The 20,076-nt window shown below is 29.6% G+C and overlaps 1 protein-coding gene across 1 annotated transcript; it reads left to right on the top strand.

Annotated features, from left to right (window-relative positions):
- The first annotated feature begins 11,214 nt into the window (after positions 1 to 11,214).
- LOC125861959 (leucine-rich repeat extensin-like protein 4) lies at positions 11,215 to 14,043 on the top strand. Its single transcript, XM_049541887.1, has one exon. The coding sequence runs from the start codon at positions 11,466 to 11,468 to the stop codon at positions 13,572 to 13,574; it is 2,109 nt and encodes a 702-aa protein (XP_049397844.1). The 5' UTR covers positions 11,215 to 11,465; the 3' UTR covers positions 13,575 to 14,043.
- Positions 14,044 to 20,076: the final 6,033 nt, after the last annotated feature.

Here is a 20,076-nt window from a genome sequence, read left to right as displayed (position 1 = left end):
TAAGACAATATTAGTTAAACACATATGACATATCATAGGCTCGAATTTTATCACAAACAAAAACCTGAATAAAAAATTGTACAAAGGGATGAGTATATCATTCACTAATTTCCAAAATGAGTGAGTACTTAAGCAAATGTTATAGGCTCGAATCATACCACAAACAAAAACTTGACATTTAAGTGTAAAGACCAAGAATGATAAAAATGTGGATCTATATTATTTACTGATTTCTAAACCGTATGAATTAACTCCATGCCATTGGGTTCGAATTGTACCACAAACAAAAGTTGGCACTAAATTAAGCAGGACGATCCTAATTATTCATCGATTTTCAAACCGTGTAAAATTAGTCATCGGATATTTCTTGATTATTAAACAATAGTACAATAATATTATCATAACTAAACTATTTGGTGATGGATTTATTTATGATTTTAATAATGTAAGATTGACAAAAGAATATGGGCCTATATCTTCTCAATTCTTAACAACTTCCACATGGCTTCAACAACTTTAGGATATTGTAGGAATAATGGTATATACACTAAGATGTTTGTGTATGTGTCAAAAATTAAAACTAGTTTAATGAAATGGGAATATTGATCAAGTCCAATGAATGGAAATACAATTATATTATTTTTTCTATAATAATTATAATTAGACAAATATTAATCATATTAATATTCTAATTTCATTTTTGTAATAATATACTATTTGGTTTCATACTTGTACCAAATTCTTTATTAAGTATTTAATTGAACTTTGAACATATCTAGAACAAGTAAAACAACTCCCTTATTTTATTTTTTTTATTTGTGGGGCGGAGGGGCCATTAAGAATAAGAAATTAAAGAAGGTATACGTGTTTCATTTGAACAAAATATTGTATCTGCAATATAGCTGTTTAATGAAGAGTAAAGTAATATATCAATCTCATATTTTAATTTTCAACAAATATTATATTAAAATTTGATTCGTCAATAAGAGATGTTTCACACAAAATTTATCAAAAATCCAATTTTTTATAAACTTCATAAAAGATTAACATTATTTGATAATGACAATTAATAATGATATATTTATCTTTAAAGATAACATGTATTCGATGAAATAATGTCACAATAAGGAAAAGACAAAGTGGGAGCCAAAAAATCATATGGAAATTGTTATGTGAAAAGATATATGGGTCCCAAAATTCTGTGGCAAAAAATAAAACTTTTGGAATTGAAAGGTTGTCTGCCTATTTGCCTCCTCTACCGACGAAAATAGAACCAAGAATATCGTGAAATAAGTTAACACCACAAACATCAAGGCTCCTCTATGTTTTTACTTTTGATAATCGTGATGTTCGAGTTAGTATTTTACGTATCACAAATAATTTTATGTGATATTTATTTATTATCTTCCACTAATAATAGATACTAATATTTTGATTAGTTTTATGAGATATTGCATGCTTGTCACCTTCTATTCGGGAAATAGACGAGATAAATCTATTGAAATTTGATCTTGAAATTAAATTTCATGATTTTCGACCAACTTTTTTAATCACTAGGTCACACTCTTGAATTTTTTATGTTGTTTTCTAGTCGCCTTCAATGTTTGTATTAAATGTATTGTAATTAAGCTATTAATTGATGGGAGAATGTGAATAAGTCGACTACGATTAAATAAAAGGTACGCAAGAGACATATGTCATGTATATATTGGTTTGACGTCGCACAATCCTTTTTTTTTTTGAATTTTTATTTTCCCTAGAGCATTGATATAGTAAAATTTACTTTTAAAATATAAAGAAGTCGGAAATTCTACATAAGTTATATAAACGATTAAAAAAGAAGAAGTTAACCTTGTATAAGTATATAACATTTCGACAAAAGTGATCCATAGTACCAATCATGACCGTGTACGTTCCTTTTAATTTTTAACTATGATTTACTATAAACATCGAATTCGAATAAATATTACTACATTCTTATTGCTAATATTTTTCCCAAAACTTACATGGCTTTTTCTTCTCTATGAAGCTCCCTTCCTTTTTCATTTATGTTCTTTGTTTGCTTTTTTTTTTCTTCCTTTTTTTTTTAGATATTTCTTTATGTGGCTGGCTCTTTTTTTTTGTTTTTGTTTTTCCCACCTAACTATTTAAATTAATTGTCCCCAACTTTACATCAACCAAACAGTACTTCTGCTTTTGTTCTGGCCATTATACTTATTTTGAACTTTGACCAATGTAATGCTAGCCCCCACCCCCACGCCACATTTTAAAAAAATAAATGTATATATAATATTTGATGAAAGATATATCAATTCAACGTATGATATTATTAAAGGTGGATTTAAAATTTAAAGATGTTTGAAGCACGACTAATATGATTTATGATAGTCTTATTTTCGAGTTAAAATGAACAAGGGTCATCTAACACAAACAAAACTCCAGCATAACAAACTTGATCAATTGCCTCTATCAGCCTTTTGTATATCTTGATGTTAAATCAAATGTATATTCATCTTTTAGAGTATATTTGCATATATTTATTTTGAGATTATCAAGATCTGATTACTTTTATCTTTCATATAGGTCAACCTTAGGTCGCCATTAGTGTCACGGGCTTACAAATAAAGAAATTAAATTATTCAATTTATTTTATATATATACATAAGAATAACTTTTTATATATATAATCTAATTTTTTAACAACGAAGATTTTCGAGCCCCCAAACGATAATTTTGACCTTATAAAGACTTTTTATAAATTGAAAAAAAAAAAAGTGCAGAAAACTCCATGCATGCATGAGCTAGTTATACACAGCTGGAAGAGCCAGCTGGCAATTTTTATCTTGAGTGACAACGTGGCATATTGGTTATTGACTTGGATTTCCCTTTGATAATAATATATCTCGATACACTCTTAGTTTGTTTATATTCTTGTGGTTAGCAAATTATTTCGTATTCGCTCTTATCATTAAAAAATGTTCAATTTTCATAAGATCGATTTAGATTGTTATTCAAAAGGCTCTATATACAGATTATGAAGATCGTTTTATTTTATTATATTTTTAATTTTTTTAGAAAAATATTTAGTCGTTATTCTTTGAATGGTATTGACTAAGCCAGCTTTTATGATGTAGCTTGTAAAGCAAATCTGAAATATAAATCGCACTCGATAAATTGCTGAAGACATTAATCCCGCACTTCCCGTATAAGAGATTTTATGTATTCAGTTTTTTTTTTTTTTTTAAGAAAAAGAAACTATAAGAACAAAATATAACGATGAACAAAATTATTCAATTTTAACATTAGTTTTTGAAATATGATAAAACTTTTTTCTCCGTATTTAATTAAATTATGTCACTTAAATTTGAACGGAGGGAGTAAGATTGGTCCCATTTCCCCCCTTATAAAGCGGCGATCCAGCTGTACAAGACGCGTCACGTGTGGGTCCAACATAACCTTTATTTCGTATAGTTTCTGTTATTATTATTATGAACTTATCCATGCATTTGCAAGCTTTTTTTTTTGTGTGTGTGTTCTCCCGTTTGATATTTGTGTTAAAGTCTAATTAAATTTAAATTACGTCGTAAAAGTTTCACATTGAAGCGTAAAACACTCACGAACAAAGATGACTTCTTATCTAGGAATCAGAAGAACTCAAATTCAAAATATCTGATAAGAAATGAAGTCCATGCATACATTTGCAAGTTGCATATACATATTCACTTATACACATTTTCGCTATATTTTATTTGTCATGTACTTTCCTAAGAAACTAGATAGAAAAAAAGAAAATTGTCTCTTGACCTAAAAAAGACACTGACCACCCTTTACTTCAATAATAAATTATTTAATATAATTTCATGAGTAATATTTGAAGATGATCCAATGTACACTTGCCATCACAGAAATTCAATTCTTTTATCTACACATTATAAATGTATTAAAAAAACATTTATTGGTGAATTACCTTATTATTGTGTATTAACTCAAAATCACAGTAAAAATTTATAAACTTCAAGTTTTAATCCGTTCGTGAATGTATTCAGACTTTATTCCTATTGTTATGGGGATAAAAAAGTTATTTCCGATATATTATTGGATCAATCCACACGTTAAAAAAAATATATATATATAAATATAATTTATTAAATTATCTCTATTAATTAGATATTTTTTAAAATTAAAACTATATTGGAAATCATTATCAGATTTAATCTCAACTTTTAAAATATTAATTATTTTGGGATAATTTTCTTAAGCTAAAGCAATAATTAAAGTGGGTAAGATGGGGTATATGTGTGAATCACACATAAATAAGGTAGTTATAACTTTGATTTGCAAATACAAAATTATTTTTTAGTCAATGTTCAAAATTTAATAAATATCCGATATACTCCTGTTTGAAATAGTGAAACTTATTTGACTGTTATTACAAAAAATAGTACTCTCATTGTAAATTAATGTCTCTTTTTTTTAATTGGTCTAAAAATACTATTATCTTTCTTCTAATAAAAAACAATATGCATTGTTTTTTCCTTTATCGTTCTTCCATATATTTGCCTCATCACTAATAGCTATTTTTTATTCGATGCACTTTTAAAATTTATCGTAATAAAGTGATTTATAATAATATAGATATTCAATACTGGCAACGTTTCAGATCACAAATTTTAAAATAATTTTTTTTTACTTAAATGTTGTGTCAAGTCAAACAGTACAACACAAATCAAGATGAGAAAAAAATATTTTTCACTCACATATCCTAGAGATTAAGGCACGAGTTTGGTCGCACTAGTACTTTAGTTTAAATTATCATCATTTTAAAAAAAATATTAATTTAGAACTTAATAATTTAAAAATACTTAAAATTTAAACTCATGAAGTTTAAATTTTGATACTAAATATGATGAGGATTATGTGCACCTAGCTACAACATACATTGGTAAGCCTAAGTAACAAATGATTCTTACTAAAAGAAATTAATTTCACCCGAGGTTTGATATTTGTATTAGAGTAACGATTAGATTTGAATTCGCCCTAAAAAGTTCCACTATTGGAGAAAATATTTCCTAATAAAGGTGAGTCCCTACTCTTTCGAACCTGAGACCTCTAATTAAGGATAAAAAAAATACTTATCATCCCACCATTGCCCTTTTCAATTATCCTTACTAATTGATGTTTGATGAATCTTTAGTTTCAAGCTAGTTTGTGTCGATTCTTAAGTTTCCATTAACCAATTCTTGTCTTTTTATCATGATGATGTGATGATTACTTTGTTTGAATTCCATTTTGACTTATTATAAGTGGGTAAAAAAAAAAGGTTTCAAATCGACATTTTGTGGGGGGTGGGGGAGGGGAGGGGGTAAATTAGTGGACGACAATTAGAAGAAGCAATGGTTTAAATTCACGTCGTGAAGCGGTTTGGTAGGTAGATAAAAAAAAATGATAAGAGAAAAATATGACGACGAACAAAATTATTCAATTTTAACAATAGTTTTTGAAATATGATAAAACTTTTTTCTCCGTATTTAATTAAATTATGTCACGTAAATTTGAACGGAATCGGTAAGATAGGTCCCATTTTCCCTCTTATAAAGAGGCGATCCAGCTGTACAAGACGCGTCACGTGTGGGTCCAACATAACCTTTATTTCGTATAGTTTCTGTTAGTATTATTATGAACTTATCCATGCATTTACAAGTTTTTTTTAAAAAAAAAAAAAAATTCGTGTTTGTCTATTCAGTATTAATATCGAAGTCCAATTAAATTAGAATTGCATTGTAAAAGTTTAATATTGGAGGGTAAAATACTTATGAACAAAGACGACTTCTTACCCAGGAGTCAGAGGGACTCAAATTCGAGACCTCTGATTAAAGATGAAATCCATGGATACATTTGCAAGTTGCATATACATATTCACTTATACACCTTTTTGTTATATTTTATTTGTCATTTTAGTTCAATAATAAATTATTTAATATAATTTCATGAGTAATATTTGAATAGATAATAAAATGTTTGCAGAGGTTGATCCAATGTACACGTGAAATAACAAAAATTCAATAACTTTTGTCTATATTTTATAAAGGTATCAAGAAAATATTTATCTGTAAATTACCTTATTATTGTATATTAACTCGAAATCATAGTAAATATTTATAAAATTCAAATTTTAAATTGTTCGTGAATGTATTCAGACTTTATCTCTATTTTTATGGAGATGGGAAAAGCTATTTTTGATAGATTATTGGATCAATCCACACTCGTTAAAAAATAATAAATATACATATAATTTATTAAATTATCTCTATTAATTAGATATTTTTTTAAATTAAAAGTATGTTGGAAACAATTATCAACTTTAATCTTAAATTTTTTTAAAATATTAATTATTTTGGGATAGTTTTCTTAAGCTAAAGCAATAATTAAAGTGGGTAAGATGGGGTATATGTGTGTATCACACATAAATAAGGGAGTTATAACTTTCATTTTCAAATACAAAATTAATTTTTTGAGTCAAAGTTCAAAATTAATAAATATCCGATATACTCTTGTTTGAAATAGAGAAACTTATTTGACTATTATTACAAAAAAAAAATAGTAATTTTATTGTAAATTTATGTGACTTTTTTTTAATTGGTCTAAAAATAATATTATTTTTCTTCTAATAAAAAACAATATGCATTGCTCTTTCCTTTATCGTTCATCCATATATTTGCCTTATCACTAATAGTTATTTTTTATTCGGCGTACTTTAAAAAATTATCGTAGTAAAGTGATTTATAATAATATAGATATTTAATATTTGTTACATATCAAATCACAAATTTTAAAAGTCATTTTTTTAATTTAGATAATCTGTCAAGTCAAACAGTACTACACAAATTAAGATGAGGAAAAAATATTTTTCACTCACACAACTTTAACATCCAAGCTCGCAGTTAAGTTAGAGATCAAGGCACGAGTTTGATTGCACTCGGTACTTTAAGTTTAAATTGTGTTCATTTAAAAATAAAATAAAATTTAGAACTTAATAATTTAAAAATACTTAAAATTTAAAATCATAAATTTTAAATTTTGATACTAAATATGATGAGGATTATGTGCACCTCGCTACAACATACATTAGCAAGCCTAAGTAACAAATGATTCTTACTAAAAGAAATTAATTTCACCCGGTGTTCGATATCTATATAAGAGTCTGAGGGACTTGAAGGAAAATATTTTTATTTACAAACTCTAAAGTTCTATATGTTTCTGTATATTTCTATATATTAAAAATAACAGTAACAATATCCCTATTTATAAAAGTAAAAATCAAATTAAACTAGAATTAGGAACCACTCTAACTAACAAATTCTAATTAAACATAATAAGTAAATACCATAAATAATAAATTCTAATCAACTTAGGATTTCTACTGCAACTTTGAATTATTATTTCCAATAGGACTCGCCCTGAAAACTCTCACATTAGGGTAAAACACTTCTTAACAAAGGTGAGTCCCTACTCAAAAGAACTCGAATCCGAAACTTTTAATTAAGGATGAAAAATACTTACCATCCCACCATGACCCTTTTCAATTATTCTTACTAATTGATGTTTGATGAAGCTTTAGTTTCAAGCTAATTTGTGTCGATTCTTAAGTTTCCATCAACCAATTCTTGTCCTTTTATCATGATGATGTGATGATTACTTTGTTTGAATTCCATTTTGACTTATTATCAGTGGATAAAAAGAGAGTTTGGAATCGACACTATGGGGGGTGGGGGTTAAATTAGTGACGGCAATAAGAAGAAGCAATGGTTCAAATTCACGTCGTGAAGTGGTTTGGCATGTAGATAAGAAAAAAATATTTGTATATTATTTTTTGTATAACTTTATAATGTTTTGATAGATATATATGAAATAAGTTATTTATATATAAAAATAACATGTTATTTGATTGATAAGGTAGAAATCAGTATACTAATACATATATAAGTTATGAGAAAATCTGTATAGTATTATTTTATGCATGATAAATGGTGAAATCTCCGATTTTCTTAATTTGAGATAGGAATCTTGATGACAAGTCGTGTGTATAGTTGTTCATAAACATAAATGAAGTAGGATGAGAACAATAATATATATCATAAATCTCATGGTGTTAAAAGTTAATTACATTATTTCCATACTCTTTTTCAAATTACAAAAATCCCTTAAAATTTATGAATTTTGAATACATCACTAGACTTTTGGATCTATCATTGGACTTCCAGGTACATCAATAGACGTCCGGATACATAGGGGAGGTATGTATTCGAGAGGGGAGGAATGTATCCGGGTACATCAATAGACGTCCGGATATATAGGGGAGGGATGTATTCGAGAGGGGAGAAATGTATCCGGGTACATCAATAGACGTCCGGATACATAGAGGAAGGATGTATTCGAGAGGGGAGGAATGTATCAGAGAAGGGATAGGACATCTGAATACGAAGGGAGGGATGTATCCGAAAGGGAGATAGAGATGTATAAGCGAGAGGAGAGTGATATACTCGAGAGGGAATTTTTGATTCTTTTTAAATTATAAGAAATTTTAGAGATTATGATAAAATAAGATATATATTTCAGTAATTTTTTCATATATTAAGTAGTTTCTTTTGATTTATTTAAATCTTTCAAAACAAAAATTATTTTTGCTGATGAAGGACAACATATATTTGTAATATAATTAAGGTAAATACAAACTAACATGATTCCACTATCATTAATAAAAACATTCAGTGTATCACTAAAAGTCTATATTCTAATGATATTAGTCATAATTTCCCACGCAATATAAATTAGAAAATTGTGTTTTCTTTTTCTTTTTCTTCCTTTCCTTATTTCCCCATGTTACGCAAAATTGTTAACCGCGTCCAAAATTGTGCATGTAACGAGAACTTGGAAAACAAGTTTCTTCGTTTTAAATTATCTGTCACTCTTGGTCTTTCGAAATTTAAATTATATGAGCTTTATAAGTATTTCAAAATATTTTTTTTTTTATCATTTATCTATATGAAAATTTTTCCACCAGTGATACTAATTGTATAATTTTTAAATATTTAAATTGACTAAATCATTTTAAGTTTAAAAGTTAATTAGATCAATATTTTAAAAGAGAAAAATATGTATTTATTTTGAAAGGTAGAAAATATTATAGTTGTTAGAAGAATTGAAAAGTCAATTTCATGTTATTACTCGTTACGTTATTGCCAAAACAGTTCATTAACTGGCCTTCCACTTGTTTGACATTTTGTCATTCTTTGTTTCTTCATTTTCCGCTTGATGTTAGGTATTCGTTTTAAAAATTTATTAATTTAAATTTGTGTCGTATAAAATTTAAATTGATATAACATGTGCTATTATATTAGAAAGATTAGAAATCAATTTCTCCTCGTCAATACCTTTTCGATTGAGATTATATATCACATCAAACTTATCTAATGCGATTTATATTTCTATTGATCTATAAATTTATTATATATAATTTTATCTAGAGCGTGCTAAAAGAATAACGACTATAAATTTTTTTAAAAAAGGAGTCATTTTAGTGGAAAATACTCCTTAACGATATAAAAATTTTCTAAAATCAAATTCAGAAATCTATCACACAGTTCTTATCGGTGACATTTTGTTACTCAGAAAAAGTCCAAAAAATGAGAAATTATTTTTTCTAATCCTAGATATACTTCAACTACACAAACAAACAAAAATTAACAAACCCCACTTAGTTTTAATTTATAAATTAAAACAAGAACCCTGTCTTTACCTCACCAAAAAGCCAAAAAGAAACTAAATATAATAAAAGAGAAACTAATTGCCGGCCTCATCTCACGGACTAACCTTTAAACCAACACCTAACGTAGGGACGAAAAAAAAATAAAAATACGATAACAATCAACTATTTATTATCATTTTATTTTACTTCACGATTTTTATATCTTTTTATTTAGGGAGAAGTTTAAATATTCTATCAACCTTTGAGAAAATGGCATGTTTATGTTATTCATTAAAAGTTTGGCATGACTATGCTATTAATTTCGTTTGAGAAAAGGTTCATCTATATCATATGTTAAAAGTTTGGCTCACCTATATCATTTCCATTTGAGAAAAGACTCATTCATGTACATTATTTGTTAATCGATAATACTTCTGATTTTGTAAAATCATTTTTACACGTCTTTTCCCTTTTATCTATGATCATATATTTAGTTTCAATTCTTCTTCACCTTATCTCTATCTCTCTTAAAATCTATTATGCTAAAATTAATTAATTTTCAAAAAAGAAAGTGACTCTTAACTTGGCTTCAACGGATAACTATGTCCTCAAATTTTGAGTGTACACAAGTACGCACTTAAAGTTCTATAAAATTGAACAGTTAGACATATGTGTCCTACATGACATAATACACACATGATGCCATGCAGGACACAAAAAATTGTCATGTAGGATTAATGCGCCTATTTGTTCAATTTTATATAAGTTTAAGCGTCTACATGCGCATATCTAAAGTTAAAGTAATTGTCACCTAAACCAAGTTAAAGATCATATTTATGTATTATGCCAAATAAAATTGATAGATAGCAATTAACTACTATCACTAATAGGTTTTCTTTTTTCTTCTTCTTTTGATGGTGAAACATAGATCCCTATTTTTGTCATGGGAGAAGCTAACAAGAGGAAAATGTCTACAAGTGTTGCTAAAAGTCATAACCATTAGATTATAAATTTACAATTCTCATTTCATCTCTTAAATCCTTTATTCTTTTTCTTTTAAAAAATAAAATAATTGACTCTTAATTATTGACTTAATTATTTGATTATAAATTATTCCAAAACCCTAATGCTTATATTAGTAGAATAAAGATCAACATTTTAAAGTCACACTTTTAATTATTAAAGTTAAAAAACATTTTTATTTTTATTTTTAAAAAGAGGAAGAATATATAGTAAGCTACTAATAGCTACTCCACATACAACTAATAGAGAAAGTGAGAGGATCTAGTGGGTTTTGAGCTGTGATTTAGCTGTCCTTTTTTATTTTGGAAATTTCTTGTTTCTTACAAAAAAAATAAAAAATAAATTTGTTTCTAAAAAAAATAATTAAAAAAGAATTGCTTTATTCTTTATTCACACAACCCCAAAATCCTTAATCTAAAAATAAATTCAACCTCTCTCTCTTCATATCTCAAAAACCCCATTTTCATTTAATCTCTTCTTCTCCACAAAGCTTCATCTCTCTCATCTCACATTTTGCTTAAAGATTCCATTTTTAAACCAAAAATAAAAAAAAACTCCACAAACCCCATTTCTTAAATCCATTTTTCTTCATAGATCTTCACTTTTTTCATCTCACATTTGGTTAAAGATTCAATCTTTGAACAGAAAAAAGCAAAAAAAAACCAAGCATTCTTGATTTTCAGATGACTTATGTGAGATGAAGGAGAAAACTCAAACACCCATTTGCCCTCTGTTTTTTCTTGTGCTCTGTTTTTTGTGTTCAGTTTTTCCTGAACACACAAATGCTGAGTTTACTGTCTCTGAAAATGGCCCTTTAACTGATTCTGAAGCTCAGTTCATCAAACACAGGCAGCTTTTGTATTACAGAGATGAGTTTGGTGATAGAGGTGAAAATGTGAAAATTGATCCATCTATGGTGTTTGAGAATGATAGAATCAAGAATGCTTATATTGCTTTACAAGCATGGAAACAAGCTATCATTTCAGATCCCTTTAATATCACTCTGAATTGGGTTGGTCCTAATGTATGCAGCTACACCGGAATCTTCTGTGCTCCGGCGTTGGATAACCCCAAAATCCGTACAGTTGCCGGCATTGACCTTAACCATGGTGACATTGCAGGGTACCTCCCGGAAGAGCTTGGGCTTCTTACAGATCTTGGGATTTTCCATATCAATTCAAACCGTTTCTGTGGTACAATACCAAGAAAATTCAGCAAGTTGAAGATACTGTTCGAGCTGGATCTGAGTAATAACAGGTTTGCTGGGAAGTTTCCTTATGTTGTTTTGAGTTTACCCAAGTTGATATTTTTGGATATTAGGTTCAATGAATTTGAAGGTAATGTACCTTCACAGCTTTTTGATAAGCCATTAGACGCCATTTTTATTAATCATAATCGGTTTGCGTTTGAGTTGCCGGATAATTTTGGGAATTCGCCGGTTTCTGTGATAGTTCTGGCGAGTAACAGTTTCCATGGGTGTCTTCCGGCGAGTATTGGAAATATGAGTAATCTTAATGAGGCGATTTTAATGAACAATGGGTTACGTTCTTGTTTGCCGGCGGAGATTGGGTTGTTGAAAAATCTGACTGTATTTGATGTGAGCTTTAATCAGTTGATGGGTCCGTTGCCGGAGAATTTTGGTGATTTGGTGAATTTGGAGCAATTGAATGTGGCACATAATATGCTTTCTGGGACAATTCCGAAAAGCATTTGTCAGCTTCCTAAGCTTGAGAATTTTACGTATTCTTATAATTTCTTCACTGGTGAACCGCCGGTGTGTTTGGGGTTGCCGGAGTTTCATGATGAACGGAATTGTTTGCCCAACAGACCGGTGCAACGCTCTCAGGGACAGTGTAAGGCCTTTTTGTCTAAAAAAATTCATTGCAGTGCTTTCAGGTGTCATAAATTTGTTCCTGTTTTGCCACCTCCTCCGCCACTTTCACCCCCCTTGCCTGCCCCTCCGCCACCTATTTATTCGCCTCCGCCACCAGTTTATACTCCTCCACCTCCAGTTTATTCACCACCGCCACCACCACCCTCTCCATCACCACCTCCGCCTCCACCACCAGTCTATTCACCTCCACCCCCACCTCCATCTCCTCCTCCACCATCACCATCACCTCCACCTCCACCCCCGCCATCTCCACCTCCACCATCACCCCCACCACCAGTTTATTCACCACCACCACCGCCACCATCTCCCCCTCCACCATCACCTCCACCTCCTCCCCCACCCGTTTATTCGCCACCACCATCTCCACCTCCTCCATCACCATTGCCTTATTGTGTACGCTCACCTCCACCTCCACCACCAAATTCCCCACCTCCTAATTCTCCACCTCCACCGCTTGCTCACTCGCCTCCACCCCCTTCACCTTACTATTACAATTCACCACCACCTCCGCCCCCAAATTCACCTCCTCCTCCACCAAATTCGCCTCCTCCTCCACCAGTATACATATACTCATCACCTCCGCCACCAAATTCACCTCCTCCTCCACCACCAACATACGTATATTCTTCACCTCCTCCACCTCCTTCCCCATTGCCTTGTATAGAACCCCCTCCACCACCTCCTCCTTGCATTGAACCACCCCCACCCCCCTCCCCTTCACCATCTCCTCCTCCACCACCGGTTTATCATTACAATTCTCCGCCCCCACCATCTCCATCTCCTCCACCACCAGTTTATTATTACAATTCTCCACCCCCACCATCACCACCGCCTACTCCAGTATACGAAGGGCCATTACCACCAGTAATAGGAGTTCAATATGCTTCACCACCCCCACCACCCTTTTATTAATTCTTTCAGAAATTTCACTAACTCTTATCCTCAGAGCACAAAATAGTTCCTACAATTATTATTTCCTCAACTCTTCAAGCCATCAACAAAATCGAGCTAATATGTGATCACGAACCTTAAATGGTACGACAGAAAGAAAGATAGAGGAGGTAAAGAGGAGAAAGATTCAATCTCCAATGATTTTATTTTTGAATTGTTATAATTAGGTTGAAGTTGTGGAGAGAATAAATTGGCAAAGTAAAGATTGAAACTTTGCTGGAAAATGTATGTATAGAGATCATAATCTTGAATTAGAAACCAGTTTACAGTGCTTGCTGCAACTGGTTTTATTTAATGATCATACTTTGATTTCTTTGTAATTTTTTCTTTTTTTTGCTTCTTCCAAACTATAGTATAAGATGAGCTTTTTATTTTCTTTTAAAACTTGTATTGATTCCTCATAATTCAGATGATTTCTTTCTATATCTAATAGGTGTTCTTCTTTATGTATCTCTTCTTGATCTTACAATCCTCCCACTTGATGCTTTATTTTTTCTTGATGAATAATATTGGTTATTTGAAATTTATTGATTCGATTAACTTGAGTTTGAGTGGGATAGAGCTTTGTGTATCGAAATGTTATCAATTTTTTCAGTCGTTTGTTAAAGATGAAGAGATTTCAACTATTTTATATGTTTGGACTTAGAAGCAAGAACACCATAAGTAACAATTCATGATTCGATTTGAGTTGATTCTGTTTTTCATTAAAATCATATCAAACAAATTGAAGCGATTATTCTAAAAATGTGTGATATTTAATGTCAAAAGGATTATATTCTAGCACAACATGATCAATTCAATCACTCTTAAGAAAAGAAAACACTATACATATAATTAAGCTATTCCGTCTTTATTTATTTTTCTTGATTCTTATTGACTTGATACTGAATTTTATCGTAGATTAGTTTCATTTTTACAAAACTAATTTCAACAATGTACCTTTTTTTTTTTTTTGTGTGTGTGTGTGTGTGTTGGGGTTTGGGGGGGGGGGGTGGGTGGTGGGGGGGTTGAAGTCTCCCTTTGATTGAGGGAAAGTAGTTGAATTGTGTCCTAAATTGGATTTCTTTATCATTTATTTATTTAAAAACTTAGGAAAAGTGAAAGATTCCATTATCATCTAGCTAATTGAGAATTTTGTATTATGAGCATGTGACTTGAGCCCCCACTATAACATTATCACCAAAAGTTTTATTTGTAGAAATAGAGTTCACGAGTTATTTTCGATATTATCTTTACAAAAATTAATAGTATTTTATTTTAAAATTCTAGAAGAAAAAAAAAGTCTGTCGAGTTCGATTCTTCTTAGTTGGGTTGGACGAATTCAATCAGAAATGTTATGTTTACACACAAGATTACACTACGTGGAATTATTTAAGGACGACGGACGACTTCCAATGGGAGATGATTCACTGCACAAGGACTTTGTAAAGGAAGAGCTTTATCCTAGTGAATAGATGATACTTAGCCTCGCTCAACATAGAGATTAACACACTTTGATATAGAACATAGCGAATGATAGAAGATCCGGCTAATAGAACATGACGATCATTATAAATTCATGAATTAAAAATATTGTTTTATATTCTTTCATTTGTAAATTTTACTTGATATGTTCAAATTTCAAATTAGTTTGGTTGATTTTATCTTCACTCGGTTCAAAAAGACTTTTCTGCCATACCTTATGTAATTCTTTGAATCATTCATAATATTACCGTCCAAAAATTATTTTGTATTTATTCTTGATCATGACACAATTCCACCGGTGTAGTATAACACAAGATCATTGTGTATTATAATCGATTAAAATTTCATTTATAAAATTTGAAACTCAAAGACAATAAATGCATTACAATTATAAAGGCGTAAAAAGAAATTATTTGTGAATTTTACCATTTGTAAAATTTGAAAACTCAAAAGGAGTACTCCCTCCGTCCCTATTTAGTTGTCCACTTTAGAAATGACACAATATTAAGGCAACAATGTTAGCATAGTGAAGTTACAATTTTGCCCTTATTAATTATGATTCCAAAATAAATTTATTCAAGATAACTAATCAATGTTGGGGGAAGTTTAAATGAGGGTATAATAGGAAATTTTTTTTTGTCCTTTCTTGATTTGTTAAAATGGATAAATAAATAGGGACATCTAATAGAGGAAATATGGGCAAGTAAATAGGAACGGAGGGATTATATAACTTGTGTTTTTCTTGACACTATTTTCAATAATGTGCTTTCATTTATTTGTTTTTCCTACACCACAAGTGACCCCACCTCCAGACAGTTACCCTCTTTTTTGGGTCACTTATAAATTATAATTTCAATATTTGTCTTAATGACTTGATGAAATTTAAATTTGTGTATTGCATAGCTTATTTCTAAAGATGTTGCTTTCAACATAATTTTTCATTAAGAGTTTCAATTCGAAATTTCTAATTAAGAGCGAATGAATATCAATCATCCAACCACAATTCATGTTGATAGTTGATTTCGTTTCAAACTATAAACATAACTCATTAACATAATATAGTTTGCTTTGTGATGATAAATTAATTATAATTTTTCTCATATTACTATTGTGATATTTGTTATAGAGATTTTATTTAACAATTGTTTTACAAGTAATTTGATTGTGTAAAAGAATATTTTACAAGTAAATTCCTTTGCTTTGTTGTCTTTATTTATTTTTGTCAATATCCTGAAATTCTTTTTCCCTTTGTTTAAATATTCTATCAACACCAAGGAAATAATAAAAAAATGTAATCAATTTTCTAATAGTTGGTTGACATTTGAGTCCTTTTTAAAGCACAAAAAAAGAGCATATACTATCACATTTTAGGGTGAATTAATTTTTTTTTATCAACCTGCTTTAAATTTTCGATAGAAATTAGCAACAGGTAAATAATGTTTCTAAACAACAAAATTCATTTCTAATTCTGTAAGTGACAGATACTCTATAATTCTATTAGCTATGAGTAAATCAACGATGAAGTTCGTGGTCTAAAAACTTCATAAGTTGCAAGAACAATAAAAAGTGAAGATCATTTACTAAATAATTATCCTACAAAATCCTACAAAATTTTACGTAAAAATGTCGTTATAGCTATCAATTTGTAAACTCTATACAAATCATAAGATTGTAAAGTGTATTATAACACATTAATGGAAGTGATTTTTTTTTATTGCTCATTTGATGTTCGATATTTATATTGAAACACTAATTTATTTGAATTCGCACTGTGTAACCTATTTAAGAGGAAAACACTCCTTAACTTGATTTTTTCATACACATGACTCAAACTCAAAAATTCTAATTAAAAATGAAGACGTAATTTCTATTCATCTCACCAGAATCGTTATTGCGATTTAATACTGAAAATGGGGTCCAAATCAACATTATACTCATATCACATGGTTTTGCTAAGGGAATTCTCACATCATATCTACTCTTTCTTGGTGTTTGGATTTGTATGGTTGCATATTAATTAATTAGTTGGTTGACTAAGTGTATTTATACATTTTTAAATCTTGAAAAATAATTAGTGGTCATTTATTTAAAGCCTTAAAAATACAGCCTGTGAGTAGGTCAAGCATATTAATAATCGATAGGTCAAAAATCTCACATACCCCATTTGTACTTTTTTTCTTTTTCTTTTTCACTCGAGGTTCGATACTTATAATGAGAGTCAATTAAATTTGAATTTACGTATTAAATGGCTCATTTCTGGAGTGATGTTTCCAATAATATTATTTTTATTTTAAGAATTCAAACCTGAAACGATTTTTCCAAAAAGAATATCCTCCACTACCAACCATGTTGGTATACCCCATTATACTGACTCTCCTCCAAACATACTATAGAAAACATAAATAATAATAATAATAATAACGTCTTAATTTCAATAAATTAAAATTGACTATATAAATTTTTGCCAATCATGTTATTTTATTTAAATTCGTCAAGGCTTAAATAACCAAGCTTGCTCCAACCGTTAGGTTTGTTTCTTCCGGCTGGTACACATATTTAATTCTTGGAAATCGATAAACCCTAATGATAATATTTTATGTATATATTTTTTAAAATGTAGTGTATAAACTTCTTTAACATTGCTGTCTTTCTAAGCAAATTGCAAATCTCCATGCCTAGAATTATGTTGAAATTTGTGTCTAAAAGAATGAAAAGGCCAAAGTATGGAAATTAAGAATATTAAAAAGGGAGTTGTTGGTAAGAATAAAGATTAAATAATGTAATTTCAAACACATTCTATGATGACACTTGGAAAAATCAATGCCGAACCGACAACTCGATAGTTTTTTTATTATAAAACCATTAAAAGCCCGTTAATCCAATAACCAATAACACTTTTTTCGGTTCAATTTATCGATCAGTTTGATTTTTCACACCTCTACCACACATGCATTGTAGAGCTAGATCAAAGTTATCAACGGACAATTGAAAAGAATACGACCCATGACCTCCCTCTACTCGTGCATGCGTGCAAACCTTCGATGCACGTGTTATTGAAGATATAATTAACTAAAAAATAAGATGGTTACATACTTCAATATAATATTACATCGGACAACTATATTGAGTTCAAGTCTCATCATCACCTAAACTTTAAAAAAAATCACCTACATGACCCGAAATCAAATCAAACCTTAACGTGAAGGTACGTGTTGAGAAAACATAACTGCCAGTAACATGTCAATCAGTGCGTAAACTGGATCTTTTTCTACAACAAGAGAAATTGTACATCCAAGGCACAAATTAAAATTGAACCTACATGTCTGCAACAACTGAAATTTGGTGCAATATCAGCCAAAATATTACAAGTAGTTGGAAATAGTTGATAGTGATATCAAAATATCAAGGAAATTAAATGGTGATATGACTAGATTTATTTCACTTGGTTGTTGGGGTAGATTTTTAGTCTGCCTTTCACCGAATATAAAAAATCTTAGAGCTGTCTAATCTATTGACGTCTCGATGATCAGAGCCATTATTTGTGTCACATCTTCAAATTCGATAGAGGTTTTTTATTTTTTCTTATATCTCAAATCATAAGCATTGAAGCGATTGAGAGAAAGAAAAAAATATTGCACACGCTCCCATTTAGCGACGTTTATTAAGACAAAAGTAAGAGTGAAACTACGAATCATATATAACATAGTATTCATTCATAGACAGAATATGTTATTGTTGTTAGTGCTGAATCACTTTCATTACTATGTTGTTATTATTATTTTTATTATTACCTACTTAGTATTATTATATAGTGTGTTTAAATTTTTTAATGAATTTGATCGAACTTAGAAGCACAAAGAAATATAAATGAGAAAGGGGGTTTAAAATTCAAAATTAGGTCCAAATTTTCATCATAATTGGCCCATTTGATTTAGGCCCAATCTACCTATTAATTGGGCTAGGCCTTTAGCTCATTACATGGATGGACCTCAATTCAGCCCAAAACATCATCCAAACCACTATTTTAGAAGGTCAATAATCTTATAATCTTATTTTAAGTAAGATTTTAAGATTTGAATTATCTTTTTTACTTTCTTAAATTCGTATTAGGATAAAAGTAAAAATGTAAGCACGCACAAGCAGAGCAGAAAACTTAAGTATGAAATGAAAGTATTTATAGAAGTAGTTGGGTAAACGATAAAAATAAGATTATCATCATTATATTTACTCTAAGTGCAAAATTAAATTACAAAAACACCCATTAAAAATTAAACCATCACATTATCCTTAGCTTATCGATCCTATTTCTATTATGTTTTGTACCATAAAGTTTAATATATATCAATAAATAATAATATTATAAATGAATGAGGTAAATAAAAAGACATTGGCGTGGAGTTTTCCTTCCGTTTCATATTACATGTTTGTCTTATAAAAATAGTTGTCTTAAATTATTTTTCAATTTACAAAATCAAGATGAAACTAATTTTTTTATTTTATCTTAACAATTAATAATTTTTAAAAGTGTAATTTTTTTAAATAAAAAATAATCAGAAAGTAAATTAGTAAAGCTAAAGGTGTAAATGAGGATGAAGTGTGAACAACTAATATAAAGTCAAGAGAGTATTAAATTCAGTAACTAATTCATCTACAAAATGCTATTATTAATTACCTATTTATAGTGAAAAATGTTTGAGAAGAACTGTCTAATCTACAATTTTTAAGTTTTTTCTATTTTTGTGGCAAGTGATGCTTATTTGTTCACCATCATTTGAAGGTACTTTTCATTTTATTTTTCCTCTCCAACTCTATATATTTAAGCAATTTTATTTGTGTGGTTATAATGTTGGCTATGAATTTTCAATTGTCTTTCAATTTAGTATTTTTATTTTTAATTTTATCTATTTGGGTCGGAGGTTGTCATGAATTCATGTAAATTTAAAATTTTCAATTTTTTTTGATGGGGTGGCCTGGATTGGGGTGGGGTGGGGGGGGGGGG

The sequence above is a fragment of the Solanum stenotomum genome, chromosome 4 (assembly GCF_019186545.1).
Source record: "Solanum stenotomum isolate F172 chromosome 4, ASM1918654v1, whole genome shotgun sequence".
NCBI classification, from domain to species: Eukaryota; Viridiplantae; Streptophyta; class Magnoliopsida; order Solanales; family Solanaceae; genus Solanum; species Solanum stenotomum.
Note: the sequence above shows the minus strand (reverse complement) of the source record. Positions and strands in the feature narration are given on the sequence as shown.

Coding starts and splice junctions, on each gene's coding strand:
- LOC125861959 (XM_049541887.1), top strand. CDS start 11,466: ATGAAGGAGAAAACTCAAACACCCATTTGCCCTCTGTTTTTTCTTGTG.